The 21,286-nt window shown below is 40.4% G+C and overlaps 1 protein-coding gene across 2 annotated transcripts in view; it reads left to right on the top strand.

The window, feature by feature from the left end:
- EPG5 (ectopic P-granules 5 autophagy tethering factor) overlaps positions 1–21,286 on the top strand; it is a 129,845-nt gene that overhangs the window by 56,857 nt on the left and 51,702 nt on the right. For both annotated transcript variants that reach the window (XM_019936977.3, XM_033837706.2), the window contains exons 20-27: positions 308–418; positions 1,808–1,930; positions 2,930–3,096; positions 3,916–4,137; positions 6,166–6,289; positions 12,835–12,979; positions 15,546–15,717; positions 16,845–17,007. In XM_019936977.3, coding sequence (XP_019792536.2) covers positions 308–418; positions 1,808–1,930; positions 2,930–3,096; positions 3,916–4,137; positions 6,166–6,289; positions 12,835–12,979; positions 15,546–15,717; positions 16,845–17,007 — 1,227 coding nt within the window. The remainder of the gene's footprint in view (positions 1–307; positions 419–1,807; positions 1,931–2,929; positions 3,097–3,915; positions 4,138–6,165; positions 6,290–12,834; positions 12,980–15,545; positions 15,718–16,844; positions 17,008–21,286) is intronic.

Raw genomic sequence — 21,286 nt, 5'->3', positions numbered from 1 at the left:
TCAGTACTGCTCTGTGGCCACTGCCTTTTTAAAGCTCTGCCTTAACAGTGTCTTATCCAGTAACCGTAGTCTGCTAAGTGCAGATCCTCATAAAGCCAAAGGAAGGACATCCCAGGAGGAGCGCTGCTCATTACATTTGGCTATAATGCGCAGCCTGGGATTGTAACTGCTGGTGGACTAATTATTGAAATCTGTGTCTTACCAGAATCTTCCATCATAGTAAGGTAATTGCTGATATTCTTGAAAAGCTCATCGATTGTGTTTTTTAAAGCCTCCACTCTCTGCTCCACATGCTCCCCTGGTGTAGAATGCTTTGGGCTACCACTGTGACCGGAGTCTGCTCTCTTCTTTGGTGAGCTGGATCGTGGCAGGCAACATCACTCCTTCCTTTGTGGAGGGCTTGGCCACACCCACTCAGGTAGGAAACCCACTGTGGACCATTTGTTACCTTTTTTTTTTTTTTTTGCGGTACGCGGGCCTCTCACTATTGTGGCCCCTCCCGGATGCGCAGGCTCAGCGGCCACGGCTCACGAGCCCAGTCGCTCCGCGGCATGTGGGATCTTCCCGGACCGGGGTATGAACCCGTGTCCCCTGCATCGGCAGGCGGACTCCCAACCGCTGCGCCACCAGGGAAGCCCTGTTATCTTTTTGAACTTTAATATTGTTATCATCCTTACCTACGTTACTAATAGTCTAAAATAACTAACGTCTGTTAACACTTACTATGCGTAAGAATACTTTTTCATTTAATCCTCACAGTAGCCCTCTGCTGAGGTGGTGCTGTTGCTATTCCTGTCTCACAGGGGTGTTAACTGAGGTTTTATGGAGTCAAGTGGCTGGCTCAGGGTCAGACAGCTCATGATAAGACTCCAGCTGCCTGACTGCAGAGCCTGCCCAGCTGCAGGGCAGAGCGTTTAAGTAAGAGTGGACACTGGAGCTGGACCACTCGGGGTTCAGCCTTGGTTCTGCCATTTGCTAGCACTGTGCCTTGGGCGGCTGGCTAACCTCTTTGTCCTCAACAGTCAAATGGGAATAATGATTGCACCTACATGTAAAGCACTTAGAACAGTGTTTACTAGGTGTTGGCTGTTATAGTTATCATCATTATCATTAATTCGCAGCATTATTTTCATCATTATCACCACCTCTCAAGACTTTGTGTGTCCCATTATGTCTCTGTTTTATCACTTAAATTAGTAGTAACATCCTTCAACTTTGTATCACATGCTTACTTCCTGCTCTTCCTCATACCTCTTGTGATCCAGCTGAAACACACTCCATGCTGTTATCTGCATACATCTTTGGAGTTTCCATCTTTTGCCTAGCTGATTCTCTTCCCAGGCATGCCTTCCCCTCCAGTCTCTGCCTAGTCTTCTCTGGTATATTACCTTCTCTGATCCCACCCTACCTCCTCTGGTTTCCCGTAGCACTCAATCCCTGATCAGTACTCACACTTCTCACTTTACATTATGGTTACTTATATTAGTCTTGTCTCCTCTGGTGAATGCAAAACTTCTTAAGGGCAGAGCTCACATCTGGCCCTCTTTCCTGTCCCTCGTGATACGGAACCTGCGCACTAAAGTTGAGCAAACAAACATCTTCTTTTACTAAAGTAGCCTTTCTAAAGTAATTTAACAGTTTTCAATGGCCTATTTCATGTAAATTTATATCTGTGATAAGAGTAGAAATAGGTATAAAAACTATGTGTTAATTTTAGGAACTGTAATGTTTATTTGTGGAATGTGAGGATGTATTTTGTCTGTCTGAGTTAGTAGCTCATTCCCCTCTTTACCTGGTGTTATTGTAGGTGTGGTTTGCATGGACAGTCCTGAACATGGAATCCATCTTTGAAGAAGACTCCCAGCTCCGAAGAGTTGTTGAAGGGGAATTGGTTATAAACTCTGCATTTACCCCTGACCAAGCTCTGAAGGTGCAAATAGCAGTTCTGCATTTGAGTGGTAGAAGGTGGTTCACACTTTGATGCTGATGGGTTCACCTGTAGCTTTTGGACTTCTGTGTTTTCTTTTGTTACGAATGTTTGGAAAGCACAGTAACCAAACTAATGCTTAACATGGTGTAGTTGAAGTGTATACCTCCTTTCCAAGGTTCTTTTAACATTGAGAGTCACAACCTAATAATTTGAGGCTGTGTTCATTGTATGTGTAAAGGGGATTGCCTTTGTTCTAAAGCATCAGAATCCCCTAGAGAGCTTGTTAAAAATCGGATTCCTGGACCCCGGCCTCTGGGATTCTGTCTGGAGTGGGACCAGTAATTTATTTTGAAAAACTCCCTAGCTGATCCTTAGGCTAACTAAAGTGTGAGAAAGACTGGAATGAGACTTTAGAATTAAAGACCTTCTATTTTCAGGTCCTATAGTATAGACTTTGCTTTTGGATTTCAGAGCCTGTCAAGGGATTTATCATTCTTGAACGCCCATTTAAAATCTAAATTTTCAGGACTTCCCTGGTGGTTCAGTGGTTAAGATTCTGCACTTCCAATGCAGGGGGCGCAGGTCTGACCCCTGGTCGGGGAACTGAGATCCCACCTGTCATGCAGTGTGGCCAAAAAAGAAAAATCTCTATTTTCAAGAGGTTGATAAAATTTACTTTGGCTTTTATATTATTCTTGCCCTATAGTGTTTTACATGCAAAGGAATGGAAAGGCATGGAAATGAGATTAGACTAGGTGATGCTTAAGACCCAGTCCAATTCTGGGGTCTGTGCAATTCTTGAAAAAAAGCTGCCCTACATGTCTTGCTACTAAGGTTAAAGTGTTAGCTAGCGGGTCGGAGAAGTAAGGTTTATATGACTTTTCTTTTTTCTTATTGAATCGAAAACACCATGTTCAGCATTTCATTTGAATCACTTAGGAAGTGACTGTTTGCAATTGTGGTCATTACATGGTTGCTCAAAGCCCACCTCTTTTGTAGAAAGCCCAGGCTCAGCTGAAACTCCCCATCGTCCCGTCCCTCCAGAGGCTGCTCATTTATCGTTGGGCCCACCAGGCTCTCGTCACGCCTTCTGACCATCCTCTTCTGCCACTCATTTGGCAGAAGTTCTTCCTCCTGTATCTTCACCGCCCAGGACCGCAATATGGGTATGGTACCCAGAGTAGTAGTAAGTTTCTGTGAATCAGTTCCCACCTTTGCATTGCTCTGCAGCTCTGTGTTCTCACACTGTGGCATGGGAGTTAGAGTCATTGTCTGGCTAGGAGCCTCCCTCCTTTCCTGTTTCACGTCTATCAGACTAGACCTTTTCTGAGTTCAGGGTATCTTGTGGCCGCTCTCTCTTTACCACCCCCCATACCCAGTTTGGTGAAGACAACACCCTGGGACCCTGCAAGGTTAAGCAGAGAGCTTCTGGAGCTGCAGAGGGAGAGACTGTCCCAAACTGAGGCTGCTTGTGTGGCCATGGTGGAGCTTGTTCGAGGGGACTGGTGATGGGTAGTGCAGCTGTGGACGAAGGCCAGGCAATGCCTGGGGGGAGGCCAGCATTTCCACTGGATGTGAAGGGACTCTGGCCGGCCATGGCTGCTCACTGTCACTGACCATCGCTGTCTGGCTCCAGCTCTGTTTCTAGTTCACCTGCACTCCCTTAACTCACCCCTTTGAAACATACGGATGTTGATTCTTCATCACTTCTGTTTTCTACCAGATTGCAAGTTCTTTAAGAAAAGGGACTATCTTTAATGTCTTCTGTACCTCTAAGTGGTGACAGTGTCTTGAATTTGCATAGCATTTCGTTCTTTTAAAAACTGCTTTTATATGTGCCATCTTGTTGGAGCCTCATTATAACCATTGAGGTAGAGATAGTATGTATTAATTTAATAAACTGACTTAACAGACTGTAATTTTGTGTCACATAGAAAGAGCATCTTGTGTTGATCCTGTTGTGATCTGTGCTTGCATTTTTTAAGGCTACCCGTAGATGGTTGTATTGGAAGAAGGTTTTTTCAAAGCCCTGCTCATATCAGTTTGCTAAAAGAAATGAAGAGGCGTCTGACTGAGGTGGCTGACTTCCACCACGCTGCGAGCAAGGCCCTCCGAGTTCCAGCAGAGGGCAGTGAAGGGCTGCCAGCGACCCAGGCTGGCACCCCTGCTTACCTGAGTTCACCAGAGCTGCACACGGAGCTCGTGAGGTGAGGCATGGCTATTTAGCCATTTATGTTGTTGTTTGCAGCACAGGTACTTGTGCCGGCTCTTTGATTTGTGTTACAGCTGCTAGATGTTATTCTCTTAACCTGTTAGATTGAATATGGAAGGTGGTTTTGACTATAGGTTTGCATCTTGTAATGTTTCTCTTTTGTGTTTCTTACGAGAGTGAATCAGCAATTTGGATGTACCTCTGTGAAGTGCCTGGAGTCTGAGTGAAAGCTCTTAAACCCGAGGGCTGGTGACCACTTCTATTTCTTTATTTAATAACAGAAACAAACCAAAAGAAGTGATAAAGCAGGTTAACAACTAGTAAAGCCTGCTAGGATAGTTCTCTAAAAGAAATAAACGACCCAGGCAAGGTTCTTTAAGTGAGATTCATAGGCCCTTTAGGGGATTGTGGGATCCACCTGGGGTGCGGTGGATTCATAATCTTCCAAAACTGCTTCTAAAAATAGGCTTAATACTTGCATCCCCTAAAAGGTTAAGAACTCTGAGGTAAGTGTGTGTCCCCTTCACACTGTTCTTTCACCTTTCATTTGTAAGCTTGATGTAAACGAGATATTAGTCTTATAAATAAGACTTAATAGGGCTTCCCTGGTGGCGCGGTGGTTGAGAGTCCGCCTGCCGATGCAGGGGACACGGGTTCGTGCCCGGGTCCGGGAGGATCCCACGTGCCGCGGAGCGGCTGGGCCCATGAGCCATGGCCGCTGAGCCTGTGCGTCCGGAGCCTGTGCTCCTCAACGGGAGAGGCCACAACAGTGAGAGGCACATGTACCGCAAAAAATAAAAATAAAAAAGACTTAATAAAAACAGCTCTTAATAATGAACTCTGAATACAAAGTGAATACAAATGTCTTGGTGAGGAAACCCAGTGTTTCGATCCAGCACTCAGGCTTCAGGCTTGATTGACCTCAAAGCCTTAGGGCTTCTCTCAGCCTCCAGAATCATTTCTCCCTGTCTCTTTCTTGCTTGAAGGAAAATGTATTTTTATCTGGGCATAACCATTGGGAAGGCTTTATCTCTGAACATTTAGATCAGCTAAGAAAGCCTTTGATGTTCCCTTTTGCCCTCCTTTGGCATGTTGTGAAGTAGACATATAACCGAGTCAAGCTGGAAGGAGCTCCGTCCCAGCCCCTCCTGTTTAAGAGCCTCAAAGCTCTGTCCCAGGGTCTCTTCCTACATAGACTGTTGCCAGGGTAAAGGTGGTATTTTTCCACTTTATTGAGTAAAGCCCAGCCACACTTCCTGGTCCCCACCTGGTACTTTGTAATTTGTGTGCTGTAGACTACTCTGGTACCTGTTGCTGCAAACAACTGCTTAAAATACCAGTGATCTGAGCTAAATGGACTGTCTTCCTTGTAAAAACAAAACAAAATAAAAACAAAGGAAGCATCATTAAATTTTTTAAAAAGTTTTTACCGGAAAATAGAGAATTTTTTTCCCCCTGTTTTTAGCTTTCTTTTGTTCCTTCTTCATGGGAACAGGGTGCATACATGCTATGGGTTCTATTTGTGATTCCTTGAGGCAGAGGATTGTCATTGAGCCTAAAGCTGGCAGGTTCTTCCAATGTATAAGTTTAAAATGGCTTTTAATGTTTTCTCTGAAAGACAGAAAAGGTGTTTATTTGAATGTTATCTAAACTTTTCCAAGCACCAAGGCTCACTGTGACTGATTGTCCAGGAAAGAAAAGCGTGAAATTCAGATCCTTGGATTGTGTTAAAGTCACCTCCAGTTATTTTTTTCTGTGTACTGTATTTAACCCTCTTTAGTAATAGAGGTCACAGAGCCCTTTCTTCACACCTTTTGTTTTAGCAATTATTGCATCGTACTTAAATGATTTGTGACCTTTCTCCCTTGCTGGCCCTTCTTGGGAGTGTGGTGGTTGGAAATATTTTCTGTGTTATGTGCTTCCGAACTTTTATCTTTTAGTGCCAGTGCTCCTAGAGGTGTAAGAAACTTCATTTGCCTGCACATCTTTTTGTATTTTATGTATTTATGTTTTTTTCTTTTAGGCTCTTCAATGTATATATATTATGGCTAGAAGATGAGAATTTTCAAAAAGGAGATACGTATATCCCTTCTCTGCCAAAGCATTATGATATTCACAGGCTAGCAAAAGTGATGCAGAATCAGCAGGTAAAACCATGGCAATGTCTCTCTGTAATTTGAATTGTTTACTTTTATAACCTAATGGTAAAACCACTTGTTGATACGGAAATCGGGTCACTGGTATGGTCGTTGTTTTTGTGGTTTTGTCAACATATAAGTGATTTTTTTGTAGGAGTGTTTCCTTTTGAATCTCTGACCCCACTATGGCCTCACCTGAAGGCTTGAAGCTCATTCTGGGACCTTCTACAGCCTCGTAAACACAGCCTTTCTCTGACTGTATTCTTCCTTGTTTTAAATCGTCAGCAGCTGAACACTTTTAAGCAGTCATCTCTACTCCCATAAAACTGTGTAAGAATTTGTTAAGATTGTTAAGATTCATATGTTGTACAGAAAGTTAGTAGCATGGAGATAGGGAGTTCACCTTTGTTTGCCTTTGGAGATGACTTACTTGTAGCTATCACAGTTTTGGTTGCCCTTTTGGAGATACTCAATTCTAGTCTTCACATATCCTAATTTGTTCTCTCCCTGGTACCCAAGCAAAGATGTCTGTGGTCTTTCTTAGGCCAAAACTTCTGAGTTTTCGTTAAGCTTCTGTAGCTATCATTTGTGTGAGTGTGTGTGTGTGTGTGTGTGTGTGTATGTATGTAGGCATATCTCTTCTGTTCCAGTTTCTTTTTTCTAGGGGCTGAAGTCTACTGGGCATTGACCCCCAACATTGGATGGGATTTAGGATCCTCTGAGACTTGAGAGACTTCAATTTGGGTCTTTAAACCTAGTTGCTTCCACACTGTATATACTATTTCATCTCTAGTAGGTGTCTTTCACTTTCTTCTGTGTTCTTTGTCTTTCCTTCCTCTCTTTTCTTCTTTCTTCTTCCCTTCTTTCTGTGAGTATCTGTTGAATGCCTTTAAGGTGTCAGGCATCTAATAACAAAGACGAAAAGAAACTTGATGCAGTCTCTGCCTTTAAGGTGCTTACTGTCAGATGGGGGACTAAATTATTGCATCCAGTGATGAAGACTGTGGGGGTGGAATGCACAGGGTGCTGTGGAAACATGCACAAATGGCACCTGATTCAGACTGAGGCTGGAGTGTGACCTTTGAACTGAGCCCTAAAGGACAAACGGGAGTTCTCAGGTTGATAGGAAGACATGGTGATGTGGAGTGGCAGAGAGGATGTTACCAGCAGGACGTCTTTTTCCAAAGGCTTCGTTTGAAGAACTGTTGAAATAGCAGGAGTAGTTAAATAAATGGATAAATTAAAAATATATTGAACTTTGTATCCTGTTCCATTGATCTATATTTCTGTTTTTGTGCCAGTACCATACTGTCTGGATTACTGTAGCTTTGTAGTATAGTCTGAAGTGAGGGTGCCTGATCCTCCAGCTCCATTTTTGTTCTCAAGATTGCTTTGGCTATTCGGGGTCTTTTGTGTTTCCATACAAATTGTGAAATTTTTTGTTCTAGTTCTGTGAAAAATGCCAGTGGTGGTTTGATAGGGATTGCATTGAATCTGTAGATTGCTTTGGGTAGTAGAGTCATTTTCACAATGTTGATTCTTCCAATCCAAGAACATGGTATATCTCTCCATCTATTTGTATCATCTTTAATTTCTTTCATCAGTGTCTTATAATTTTCTGCATACAGGTCTTTTGTCTCCTTAGGTAGGTTTATTCCTAGATATTTTATTATTTTTGTTGCAATGGTAAATGGGAGTGTTTTCTTGATTTCACTTTCAGATTTTTCATCATTAGTGTATAGGAATGCCAGAGATTTCTGTGCATTAATTTTGTATCCTGCTACTTTACTAAATTCATTGATTAGCTCTAGTAGTTTTCTGGTAGCATCTTTAGGGTTCTCTATGTAGAGTATCATGTCATCTGCAAACAGTGACAGCATTACTTCTTCTTTTCCGATTTGGATTCCTTTTATTTCTTTTTCTTCTCTGATTTCTGTGGCTAAAACTTCCAAAACTATGTTGAATAATAGTGTTGAGAGTGGGCAAACTTGTCTTGTTCCTGATCTTAGTGGAAGTGCTTTCAGTTTTTCACCATTGAGGATGATGTTGGCTGTGGGTTTGTCATATATGGCATATGGCCTTTATTATGTTGAGGAAAGTTCCCTCTATGCCTACTTTCTGCAGGGTTTTTATCATAAATGGGTGTTGAATTTTGTCGAAAGCTTTCTCTGCATCTACTGAGATGATCATGTGGTTTTTCTCCTTCAATTTGTTAATATGGTGTATCACGTTGATTGATTTGCGTATGGTATTGGCACAAAAACAGAAGTATAGATCAATGGAACAGGATAGAAAGCCCAGAGATAAACCCACGCACATATGGTCACCTTATCTTTGATAAAGGAGGCAAGAATATACAGTAGAGAAAAGACAGCCTCTTCAATAAGTGGTGCTGGGAAAATTGGACAGGTACATGTAAAAGTATGAAATTAGAACACTCCCTAACACCATACACAAAAATAAACTCAAAATGGATTAAAGACCTAAATGTAAGGCCAGACACTATCAAACTCTTAGAGGAAAACATAGGCAGAACACTCTATGACATAAATCACAGCAAGACCCTTTTTGACCCCCCTCGTAGAGAAATGGAAATAAAAACAAAAATAAACAAATGGGACCTAATGAAACTTAAAAGCTTTTGCACAGCAAAGGAAACCATAAACAAGACCAAAAGGCAACCCTCAGAATGGGAGAAAATATTTGCAAATGAAGCAACTGACAAAGGATTAATCTCCAAGATTTACAAGCAGCTCATGTAGCTCAATAACAAAAAAACAAACAACCCAATCCAAAAATGGGCAGAAGACCTAAATAGACATTTCTCCAAAGAAGATATACAGATTGCCAACAAACACATGAAAGAGTGCTCAAAATCATTAATCATCAGAGAACTGCAAATCAAAACTGCAATGAGATATCATCTCACACCAGTCAGAATGGCCATCATCGAAAAATCTACAAACAGTAAATGCTGGAGAGGGTGTGGAGAAAAGGGAACCCTCTTGCACTGTTGGTAGGAATGTAAATTGATACAGCCACTATGGAGAACAGTATGGAGATTCCTTAAAAAACTAAAAATAGAACTACCATATGACCCAGCAGTCCCACTACTGGGCATATACCCTGAGGAAACCATAATTCAAAAGGAGTCATGTACCACAATGTTCATTGCAGCTCTATTTACAATAGCCAGGACATGGAAGCAACCTAAGTGTCCATCAACAGATGAATGGATAAAGAAGCTGTGGCCCATATATACAGTAGAATATTACTCAACCATAAAAAGAAATGAAATTGAGATATTTGTAGTGAGGTGGATGGACCTAGAGTCTGTCATACAGAGTGAAGTAAGTCAGAAAGAGTAAAACAAATACCGTATGATAACACATATATATGGAATCTAAGGAAAAAAAAAAGGTCATGAAGATCCTAGGGGTAAGACAGGAATAAAGACACAGACCTACTAGAGAATGGACTTGAGGATATGAAGAGGGGGAAGGATAAGCTGTGACAAAGTGAGAGAGTGGCATGGACATATATACACCACCAAAAGTAAAATAGATAGCTAGTGGGAAGCAGCCACATAGCACAGGGAGATCAGCTCCGTGGTTTGTGACCACCCAGAGGGGTGGGATGGGGAGGGTGGGATGGAGGGAGAAGCAAGAGGGAAGAGATATGGGAACGTGTGTATGTGTATAGCTGATTCACTTTGTTATAAAGCAGAAACTAACACACCATTGTAAAGCAATTATACTCCAATAAAGATGTTAAAAAAATTAAAAAAAATAAAATTAGCCTGTTCTTATAAAAAATATATATATATTGAAGAAGAATTAGTAGAATCAATAGGATTTTTCGATTACGATTGATACAGTTTTAGGGCAGATTAGATAGTACAAGGACTTCCAAATTTGTAGTTTGGGAAGCTGCTGTTTACAGTACTTGGAAGAGGAAGTGCCTGAGGGGCTTCAAGGAGAGCTCTTATTAAAGAGTTGGTGGGGAGGGGATATACAGTTCTAGAGTTCAGGAATGGGGTAGTGTAGGAAATGTGGGTGTAATGGTAATAGAGTATTTGGATTAAGAAGAGGACTGAAGATGGAACTCTGAGAAGTAACATTGAAAGGCACAGAGAAATAAGGCTGAGAATATAGGTCCAGAGAAATAGGAAAAATACACAGATAATCATGGTGTCCTGAAATCTTTTGAGTGCAGGTCCATACTCATCTCTTCTTTATACTCCACAACCCAAAGCCTTATCTGAGAATTTGCATGTAGTAGGTACTTGGTCAGTGTTTTAAAAAATTAATCATAGCTTTCTTGGTTCTTTAATATTTATCTTGATTCCCTAGCATTTACACGGTTAATTGCTTTCCTTTTTTTTTTTTAAAGTCTTTGCTTGCCATTTGATTTTTAAAAAATTTTTATTATTAAAAAATTTTTTTTATTGGAGTATAGTTGTTTTAAAATGTTGTGTTAGTTTCTGCTGGCCATTTAATTTTATAGCTAGTATTTTGAATCAGTAATTCAGGTTCAGAGTTGTTCTGTCTTTTAGTGGTTTCTGAAACATCTCTGCTTACCCATTGTTAATTCTCAGTATTCTTTTCTAATTGTTAGCCTCTGTCAATAGTACTTTAGCACAGAGGTGGAGAAAGTGACATCCAGACCCCAATTAAAGGAGATACGTATACACAGTAGGAGCATCTGGTACAGCACCTCAAACAGTTTGGTACATCCAAGATCCAGGCTTGTGATCCGGATGACTTTGGTGTTTCTTCTCTGAGTCTGGAATGCCTTGTGCCATGATTGGTTTGGAAATAACGATTTAGGACTTCATGGGAGTGTGCTAATTGAGAAGCCTGAAATATTTTTACATTTATAGGTATCCTTTAGAGCACTCCAAATCAGAAAAAAAAAAAAAAGAAAACCATTGTCCACAAAGCCACAGTCCTTATCTGCTCATCAGCTATTACTGTTTGTAGTTTTTGGTGTTCATTGATAGTTGACTTTCTTTTTTACTAATGACAGTCCACCATTCTAATATATAGTCATCACCAGAGTGAAATATATGCCAGACATATATTTTATGCAAGACAAATATGCAAAATATGCAAGACAGCTCACTGGAGAGTGGGAGGAAAATACTGGAATTTCTGTTTCTATTTTTTTTGGTCAATCATATCTATTTACTTATTTATTTTACCTTTTATAATGAAAAATTCAATCATACAGAAAAATAGAATAGTATAATAGACATGCCCTTCTCCCTCTGCCTGTATGTATCATGTGTCTAGTTTCACCTATAGCCAATCCAATCCCACCACCATGTTGGAGCTAATCCTAGAGGGCATTTGATACATATTTTAAAAGACGAAGATTAAAAAACATAACAGGGCTTCCCTGGTTGCGCAGTGGTTAAGAATCTGCCTGCCAATGCAAGGGACACAGGTTCAAGCCCTGGCCGGGGAAAATCCCACATGCTGCGGAGCACCTAAGCCCACGTGCCACAACAACTGAAGCCTGAGCGCCTAGAGCCTGTGCTCTGCAACAAGAGAAGCCACGACAATGAGAAGCCCACGCACCGCAACGAAGAGTAGCCCCCACTCACCGCAGCTATAGAAAGCCCGCGTGCAGCAATGAAGACCCAATATGGCCAAAAATAAATAAATAAATTTATTAAAAAAAAAATAACATAACCCAAGAGCATTTATATCTGAAATATATTAACAGTAATTTCTTAATATCAAATATCTAGACAGTGTTCAAATTTCCAGTGCTCTTACAAATGTCATAAAAGTTTTGTTTTTATTTACTTTTACAGTTTGTTTGAATCAGAGTCTGCATTTTGTAATTGGTTGATAGTTCTTATTAATCTGTTTAAATCTATAGGTCCTCCCCTTATCCTTTTTTTTAAATTGCAACTTATTTGTTGAAGAAACTGGGTAGTTTGTCCATAGAGCTTCCCCACAGCTTGGATTTTGCTGGTTATAACTTTGTGGTGTAGTTTAATATGTTGTTCTGTCCCCTGTATTTCCTGTAAGTTGGTATTGGGACCTAGGGCTTGATATAATCCAGATCCAATTATTTTCAATATATTTATTTTTTATCTCTTTAAAAATTTTTTTTACCTATGTCTTATATTAGTTCAGTAGTATATGTATGTAATTTATAAATATACATTTAGTGAGGCTGTTGCAATAATTTTTTCCAGTCATGGTACACAGTCAAAAAGTTTTGAGATTCCTAAGGTTGTTAGACATTTTATTTTTAAATTTATTTATTTGGCCGCACCACGCGGCTTGCAGGACCTTAGTTCCCTGACCAGGGATTGAACCCGGGCCCTAGGCAGTTCAAGTGCCAAGTCATAACCACTGTACCGCCAGGGAATTCCCTAGAGTGCCCATTTTAAATGTGATTTATCCTAGTGCTTGGAGAGCCTGGAGTGGACCACCTCATGTTGAAACTTATGGGTTCACTTTAAAGTTAAATATACAGTTTTATATGTGAATATGTGATTCATCTCTGAAAGTTAAAGTCCTGTGGTTCCATTTTAGGACCTGTGGATGGAGTATTTGAACATGGAGCGCATACATTATGAGTTTCAGGAAACCATTAGTCTGTGGATGCAGGCCAAGCTTGAGTCCCATTCTACACCCTGCAGTTCGTCAGTGCCACTGGACTTCACTGATCCTTTGTTGGGTGAGTTGTGTGAGTGTGCATCAGACCCTTTGAATGAATGAGTGAGTGAATGAATGAGTGAATGAATGGGTGAGGGAGTGAATCGGAGCCATTGAGGGTTAAGGTTCACAAAGTGTACCCCTCAGTGAGAATTGCTTTTTTAGGAGTTCATTGTTAACTTGTTAACCACTTGGGGTTAGGTTATGCTTTGAATGAGAGAAATTCCAAAAACAGTGAGGACTTAAATAAGATAGGGATTTTTTTCCCATGTAAAAGAAGTCTGGAGGCAGGCAGTTCAGAGCAGTAGCTTTATGGCCTGAAAGCCTTCAAGAACCCGTGCACCTCCTACCTTGCTGTCTCACTGTGTTCACATCTGACATCCACTTATGGTTCAACGTGGCTGCTTAAGCTTAAGCTGTCACATTTGCATTCCATTCAGTGGGTAGGGAAGTCTCCCTCTTTTAAGGACTCTTTCAAGAAGCTGCTCATAGACTTTCCAGTTACATCTCATTGGCCCACACTGAGGCATGACTCTTGCCATGGAGTTTCCCCACAGTCTGGATGTTGCTAATTATACCTTTGTGGTATAGTTTAATGTTTTTCTGTCCCCTGTATTTCTTGTAAATTGGTATTGGGAAAGTGATTATGTACTTTGTGGTTTATTTTCTGCATGATGCTTTAAAAAGATATTTTAATTGACTTACAACATGTAAAGTAGAAGCTAGAATTTAATTATTTGGGGTTTGCATTGAGCAGATAAGGAACCTGAAGTGTATGGTGGTTAGGTAACTTTCTGAAGTCACAAAGCTGGGGCTTTGAAGAGCAGGCTTCAGAGACCCTGCTCTTCACCACTTGTCTTATTTCTGGTGATCAGTACAGGTTGCAGTTCTAAATAAAGTTAAAGCCTAGATTTTTAAATAATTAGTTTCAGGTTTTTCTCAGATGAGAGCAGGTTAGATGATGATTATATCAAACGATGGAACTTGTGATTGTGATTGTAGGAAAAATTTCAGCAGCTCTTCATAGGTTATTGTATACTTACGACACCAACTTCTTTTTCTTAAATTTGTTGGCTTCGTAACTTTTTGTCAGTTGTGGTCCAGAGTTGTGATTATAGTTAAATATGCTCTGAATTAAGTTTTTTTCTGTCTTTTGTTTTGGATTTAAAGTACCACCCTTGATTTTTCTTTTGTAATAAGTTATATTGGGTTAGAAAAAGACCCTCCCCACCTCCCCCACCCCCATTTTCCTTTAGAGTCATGACCTAATGTTGCTTGAAAGAGACTTGAACATAGTCAGGAATCTTACCCTATGGTGAATATCCAGCTTTGTTACATTCTGTGCATAGAGTGGTAGTTCTAGTGGAAAAACCCCAGCTATAAGGGACAGTCCTGGACTTGACCTGTTTGGAATGTTAAATTCCATCTGTTTGGATTACAAACAATACAAGTTTTCTTATGCCAAGTAAAGTCATGGCTATTAAGTTTTCTTTAATTTTTCTTAACAAGAATAGAAAATTGAATGCTATATCTGGAATGAAATCGGAAATTCAGAGTAGTCCCTTAAGTACTTTGTTAACTTACTGACTTGAAATTCCTTTGACCTCTCCCGACCTCTGTTATCTTACATGGCAGCATTTTTCTTCATGTTCTTCAGTCCCTATGAGCTGTGTGGTATGTGGATAGCGTAGTGAAAAGAAAGGAAGGGAAGATAGGAATTTATTGGACACCTACTGTGTATTCAGCTGTGTAATAAGTGTAGGAATATAAACATTTAAGTTGGATTGACCAGTATGAGATCATGTGAAATCTAGTGCAAAGTTGCATGGTACAGATTTACTGTTTTTTACCTTTATTTTTCTTATATGGTACATGATTTCTTATTTGTATTCGTAAATCAGTTTTTGAGTGAATGAACAAATGAATGAATGAATGACTGTATGGCTACATAAATATAAGTTCTGTAGGAGTTCATGCCCATGTCTTCATTCATTTTAACTCTACTACTCTCCACCCTCCTGTTCAAACCTTGGCCTAATGTAGGACTTTTCACTCAGCTTCATTCCATAATGCCCATTCTTCTTTCTCCTATTCCTATGAAGTTTATTTGGATGACTGCATTAAACTCTTAACTGGGCTACCTGCCCCATTTCCCCAGTCCACTGTCCAGATGATAGCTACCATCTTTCTAAAGCTTGCTTCGAGTTATTCACTAGATCCCTTTTACACTAGTGTCAAGTCCAAACACCTTAGCATGTTATGCAAAGCTGTCTAGGGTGATACTTTAAGATTGTGAGCAGTAGGTCTTTAGCTATCATCAAGACTTTTTGAGGATAGGAATTCTATTTAATCATATCACATGCTCCTGAGCTCCCAGCTCCTGGGTAGAGTATTATTAGGCTGGTGGGTGATCCCTCAGAACTTGGAAGGAACAAAAGATAATTTTATTCATTTAGACCTCTGATGATTTAAACAACTATTCTTCAGATCTCTTAACATTCTTTATGAAGGTAACAGTTTAGTTTTGTAGTACATTATGACCTAGTAGTAGCCGTTATTCAGTAAATATGACTTAATTTTTTTTTCAGCTAAAGAAAGGGTTTTAAGTAACCTGCGGAAGCACGAAGACCCCCAACCTCCCCTTGTTCTGCAGCCAATGAGGCCTCCTGTGCCAGTTATTTCCTCAGCCTCGATCCTGAGTCAGAAGGACGCCATCCAGCTGGTACGCACAGACCTGAATCTGCTGCGGCAGCAGGCCAGGTAAGACACAAGCCCTCCAGGATCATGCTTCTGTGCTTGCTGCTTTGACAGCCTGATGAGTAGAGTAGCACCTAGAAGAGCTTCTTCAGTAGCCTTCTCACCACCAGGGTAATTTGACCAGACTGGCTCAGATGGTTACCTTAGTTAACCAAGTTGTGACAAGTCTTTTAATTTCATGTAGAAATTATGTGGTGCTTTCATGGCCTATATACATTGTACAGTTTCTTGTGGCATTTCCGAGTGGCAGCAGTGCCAGCTAAATTTTTTTCTTATGCTTTCCCTGAGGAAATCTGATCCTGGAAAGATGGTGTTAAAAGGGAATGAAATGAGATTTACTCTCTTTTGTCACTGCTTTGCTCTCTAACTCTCCATATTCTTTTAAAAATTGACACAGATACTTGATCGAAGTGTGGGAAAGTCATTTTAGTATTTTGAGTTCACAGTGGATACAGAATGATCAACTGTATAAGGTTTTGATTGTACCTTGTGATCCTGTGAGGAGGAGTGCGTGTAGAGTCTGTTTTATTTATAAAGTGAAAGAGTTTATCTTTGCAAAGCCCATGGGAATCAATCTCTTATTGGCCCTTTATCCCTTGGTTGTCTTTGGTTTAGTCGTGTATCGTATGTGTGTTGTTTGCACATGCAACACACAGGCCTCCTGCACATCACCGTAATAATCAATACAGTTAAAACAGTGTTGACACCCATGTAAACAACTAGCTTTTCATGTCTTCCACATCTCAGGTTGAGTTGCTAATATCTAAGAAGTCATTGGTACTTACAAATAAGGTACCCCTTTAGGATGATTAAATCAGGATGGAATTCTCATTTGTTCTTCTGCATTTAAGGGTTCATTTAAAAAAACGTTGATCTAACACAGATTCTAAATGGAGCTTTGTTTCTGGCTAAAAACTTGTCTTACTTTTCCTTCCTTTTTTAACTCTGACTGCCAGGGAGAGGGTTTGGGTGAGTCTTGGCACACACACCTTTGGTTTTTTGTTACTATGGAATTCTTGTGCCTTATCGTTCTCTAATGCAGGCTGGGGGTGACTGGAAGCCTTTATCACTTATCATAAAATCTTTCCTAAGACTTTTTTTTTTTCTAACCTACCGATGATGTTTTTCAGAACTGCAGCTCTTCGGGAATCTCAGCAGGTTGTGCTGGACAGTGAGCTGTTGGACACAATGCCCAAGCAGTATGTTAATCGAGAAGAACAGACCACACTGCATTTGGAGTGTAGAGGCAGTAGTGGCAAGAAGTGCCAAGGAGCTGGAGTTGTAACAGTTCAGGTAAGATTAAGATTAAGTGTCTTCATAATTCAGAGAGTTTCGTTTGAGTCCCTAATATTGGCATATCATTGAGAAAGACTGAAAGAAGTATTTAGTACATCATCCATGTCCCAAAACATTTAATAGTTCTGGGGAGAGTGAAGATACATACAAAGCTAATCACTTATTTCCGTAAGTGCTGATGAGTCTTATAAGACAGATAGTCAGATAGAAATGAAAAGAAAAGGGGAATAATTGAGATGATTCTTGGAGAGAGGGGCTCAAACTAGTGTTAAAAGATTTTGGTGATGATACTTTGGATTCAGTTAGAAGGAATGTGGGAATGGGGTCACCATGACTTCACCTAGGGGTCAGTGGCTCAGTCGATCTGTTTCAGTTGTTTTTTTTTGGGGGGGGCAGTGATTCATGTTGGAAAGGTTAGAACTCACATTGGAAGAGATCATCATGTGGGGGCGCTGGCTGAATGCTGTGGGTAGTGAGGAGCCACTGAAGACAAAGGTGGGAGGCACGTGTGAAAAGCAGATCAGTTGGGTGGAGCTTGCCAACAGGCCAAAGTTGGGTCTATGACATTGTAAGGACTTCAGAATGGAAGGTTAGCCTTAGCCAGTATGTCATGGCACTCACTTTATGCCAGGTAGAGTCTAAACACTTTACAGAACTTGCCTTATCCTCACCACAATACTATAAGGTGGGTATCTTTATTGTCTGTATTTTCCAGATGAAGAAATAGAGCATAGAGAGGTTAAGTTACATATCCGAGGTGACGCTGCCAGTGAGTGGCAAAACCAGGAAGGCCCAGGCGTTCCAGCTGCAGAGTGCATGCTCCTTAGTCACTGCATGGTACTCTTTCTGCAAGTGAATTCAGTATTCCGTGAGCTGGGAAAGAAATGGTTGGAGACAGGCGCTACCTGTTCCTTGACTAACTTGCACAAAAATAGCTTCTCTTTTTGTTAGCTTTTACAAATTGGGGTATTTATCTTACTGACTCTTGGTTGTCTTTCAAAAATTTCCCTTCTTTTTGTGCCAGTCCAAATTTTAACACTTCTAATGTATTTTTCATCAGTCTTTTCTAGGAGACTGTTTTCTTAAAATGTCTTCTTTGAAATAATTTTTTATACTCATATTTTTTATTACATTCAAATTTCATTTCTAATTTTTTTCAGCATAGTTGTATGCGTCTATTAAGAAATTTGGCCTGGAATGTGAGATGCCTAAATACTGAGATAATATCTTTGGCCGGGTACCTTATGAAGTTAATTTTCTTTTGGTGTGTTTTTATTCCCCCAGTTGCTAATGCTTTAGCAAGACTAAGGTAGAGGTATTTAAGAAGGATCACTTGCTAAAGTAATAAAACAGGAAGAAAAGTTTGCCACCTGAGGGTGGAGTTTGAGTTGTGGGAAAAAGGCTGAAAATGTATCTAGTTATAATTAAAAAGGGACATTTTATTACCAATCTGTGTTTTTACAAATATGGTATTTTTCCATATTTTGAAATTACATATCTTTGTCAGGCTGTTAATTCTATATAGAGAAGGGAATTCTCCTAAAATGCATTTTTTAAGTGACTACTGAGATAAGTACAAAGAAATGTCTTTCCAATTCTGGCTAATAGCTTACTGTTTGAAGAGTTGTAAATATTTGCTGTCCCAGCCAAAGAACAGGTCTGATTGCTTGACCTCCTATTAAATTGCAGGGTCTTGCGGTGGAAAATACCACTAGGCAGACCTGGGAGCTTTAACTCTAAGCCTACCAGTGACCTGTCTTCTTTCCTTTTCAGAAAAAGGGATCATAGTCTTGATTTATCTGAACCCTTGAATTCAAATTTCTTTTATAACCTTTAGTTCATTAATTCTGAAATAAAAAGGTACACCTTTTCTAAAATACCTTCAAAATAATTTTGATTATTATTTTGAGGAGGGAGATCAGAAAGAAGATGATCTATGATAGGGATTAAAATGAATATGCCTTAGATTTTGCTTTTACAGACAACACAAAAAATACTTTTCAAAAGAAAAATTGGTAGATGTTAAGATTGCTTGAAGAAAGAAGTAAAATAACAAGAAAGGACACACAGCAAAAAAAGAGATTTTATAGAAGCTTAAAGAATTTGAAAAATAGCTGTGTTTTGTGGCCATAACCTCATTAGAAATATCCAAGTTTTCTTAAAGCACATTTTAATTTTCTGCTGGCCTTACTTGTTGCCCAGTGCCCTGACTTTCAGTTTAGGAAGTCCCGTCATTTGGAAAATCCAGAAGCTTGGGAACTCCCACTGATGGCTCCTAGAAGTATCAGTATCAACAGTACTACTCCAGCCATTATTTTGCCTAATGATGCAGATGTGCCAGGGGAATTAAAAATGTAAAGACAGCAAGCAACTTTCGTAGTCTGAGACTTAACTAGGATTTCTTTGGAAAATTATACAGTAATTGCAAATTCCAGCTGTCCTGGGCAGTATTTACTGGTTGATAACTTCTAGGAACTGAAGATAAAATTTTTTTTTGCTACTCACTAATGGCTCTTAAGAGCAAAGTGGAGGAAAGTTAAAACTCTAGCTGCCATGAAGCTTGGGCTTATCTAAGCAAGTCAGTTAGGTTTGCTCTGATTTATTTATTTATTTATTTTGCGGTACGCGGGCGTCTCACTGTTGTGGCCTCTCCTGTTGCGGAGCACAGGCTCTGGACACGCAGGCTCAGCGGCCATGGCTCACGGGCCTAGCCGCTCCGCGGCATGTGGGATCTTCCCAGACCGGGGCACGAACCCGTGTCCCCTGCATCGTCAGGCGGACTCTCAACCACTGCACCACCAGGGAAGCCCCTGCTCTGATTTTTTGTTAAAGATTGTACTTGAGTCTAATGCTGTCCATTACACAAATGGATGACTTTAGTTTGTAGGAAGAGAGGTGTTTGTCAGGGGTAGGGAAGGTGAGTTCTGAGTGTTTATGGCTCATCAAGAAACTGTCACTGGGAGACAGTGTTCCTGAAGAAGGTAGATTGTGTTATTCTTACAATGTAAAACTATAGCCCCTCTATATACGGGTGTCCAGTGACCACCTCATGGTTGTGATTAGTAGTGTTGATCCTGTTTGACATCATTCTATCATCTGGTGATGCTGGACATCATGAGGCCTCTTCCAGATTCCTCAGATCTCCAGCCACTTCTCAGTTTCCTCCAGGGTTCCTCAACGCTTGGATTGCTGGTTGTGCTTGGTTCTACTCCTGATTCCCTTCTTCACTGTGATGCCAGCTGCTTTTGCCTTTTGTCTGTGCTGGAGTTCTTAATCTGGGGTTTGTGAAGGGTCTGTAGTGGGCCAGAGAAGACCCTGAAAGTGTATAGAAATTTTTTTTTCCTGGAGAGTTCATAGATTCAGTCGATCCTCAACAGTCCCTGACCCCGGAAGGGTCAGTCCATATGTTGATGACTCCTGTTCTGTTTGTCTAGTCCAGAATTCTCTCTTGAGTTCCAGGTCTAGACTTCTTGCTTACTTAACATTCTATGAATGTCCCATAGATACCTCAAACTCCGTAGGTCCTAAACTAATCTCATCTTTACCTGTCAAACCTGTTTTTTCTGTAATTCCACTTACCTGGGCTCCCAAGATGGAGACTGAGGCATCAGTATCCACGTTCTCCCCCCACCCCCCCCCATATTTCCTATCTAGTCGCTTTCCAAGTCATACTCGTTCTGCCTTTGAAATGCCTTTAAATGTATGCCTTTCTCTGTTTGTATTGCCATTGCCCTATGGTCGGCCCACATCACTTCTCCCCTGAACTAATACAGCAGTCTTCCTGTCCATAGTCTTTCTATCTAGTTCATTTTCCACCATTCATCTTTTTAAATACAAATCTGATCACATTTCCGGGCTAAAAACCCACGTTGGTTCTCTAGTGTCTAAAAGGAGTATGTCTTTTTGGACCCTCCATAATCTGTTCTTAATCTTTCTCTAGCAACATCATTTACCCTCTCTCCCACTCCCCAAACCTTCTATTTTCTAGCAATTTAGACCTTTTCTGTTCTGCAAACATGACATGCCTTTGTTCTTAGCATATGCTGTTATTTGTTCTCCCCCACTCATTTCTGAGCTTCTGCTCATCCCTTCATTCCTTGGTTCAGGCAGCATCTTTTCTTGAGGTCTTTCTTGACTCCTCTAGTCAAACTGAGATATTCCCTCCTCTTATCGCAGCTTGAGCATAAATGCTGTTGTAGTTACCTGCTGTTTTTCCTACCAGACTGTAACCTCTTTGGGAATAGAGCTCCTGTCCTTATTCATCTGTATTACCAGC

This window comes from Tursiops truncatus, chromosome 13, assembly GCF_011762595.2.
Source record: "Tursiops truncatus isolate mTurTru1 chromosome 13, mTurTru1.mat.Y, whole genome shotgun sequence".
In the NCBI taxonomy this organism is placed as follows: Eukaryota; Metazoa; Chordata; class Mammalia; order Artiodactyla; family Delphinidae; genus Tursiops; species Tursiops truncatus.
This window is presented reverse-complemented; position numbering and strand designations above follow the sequence as displayed.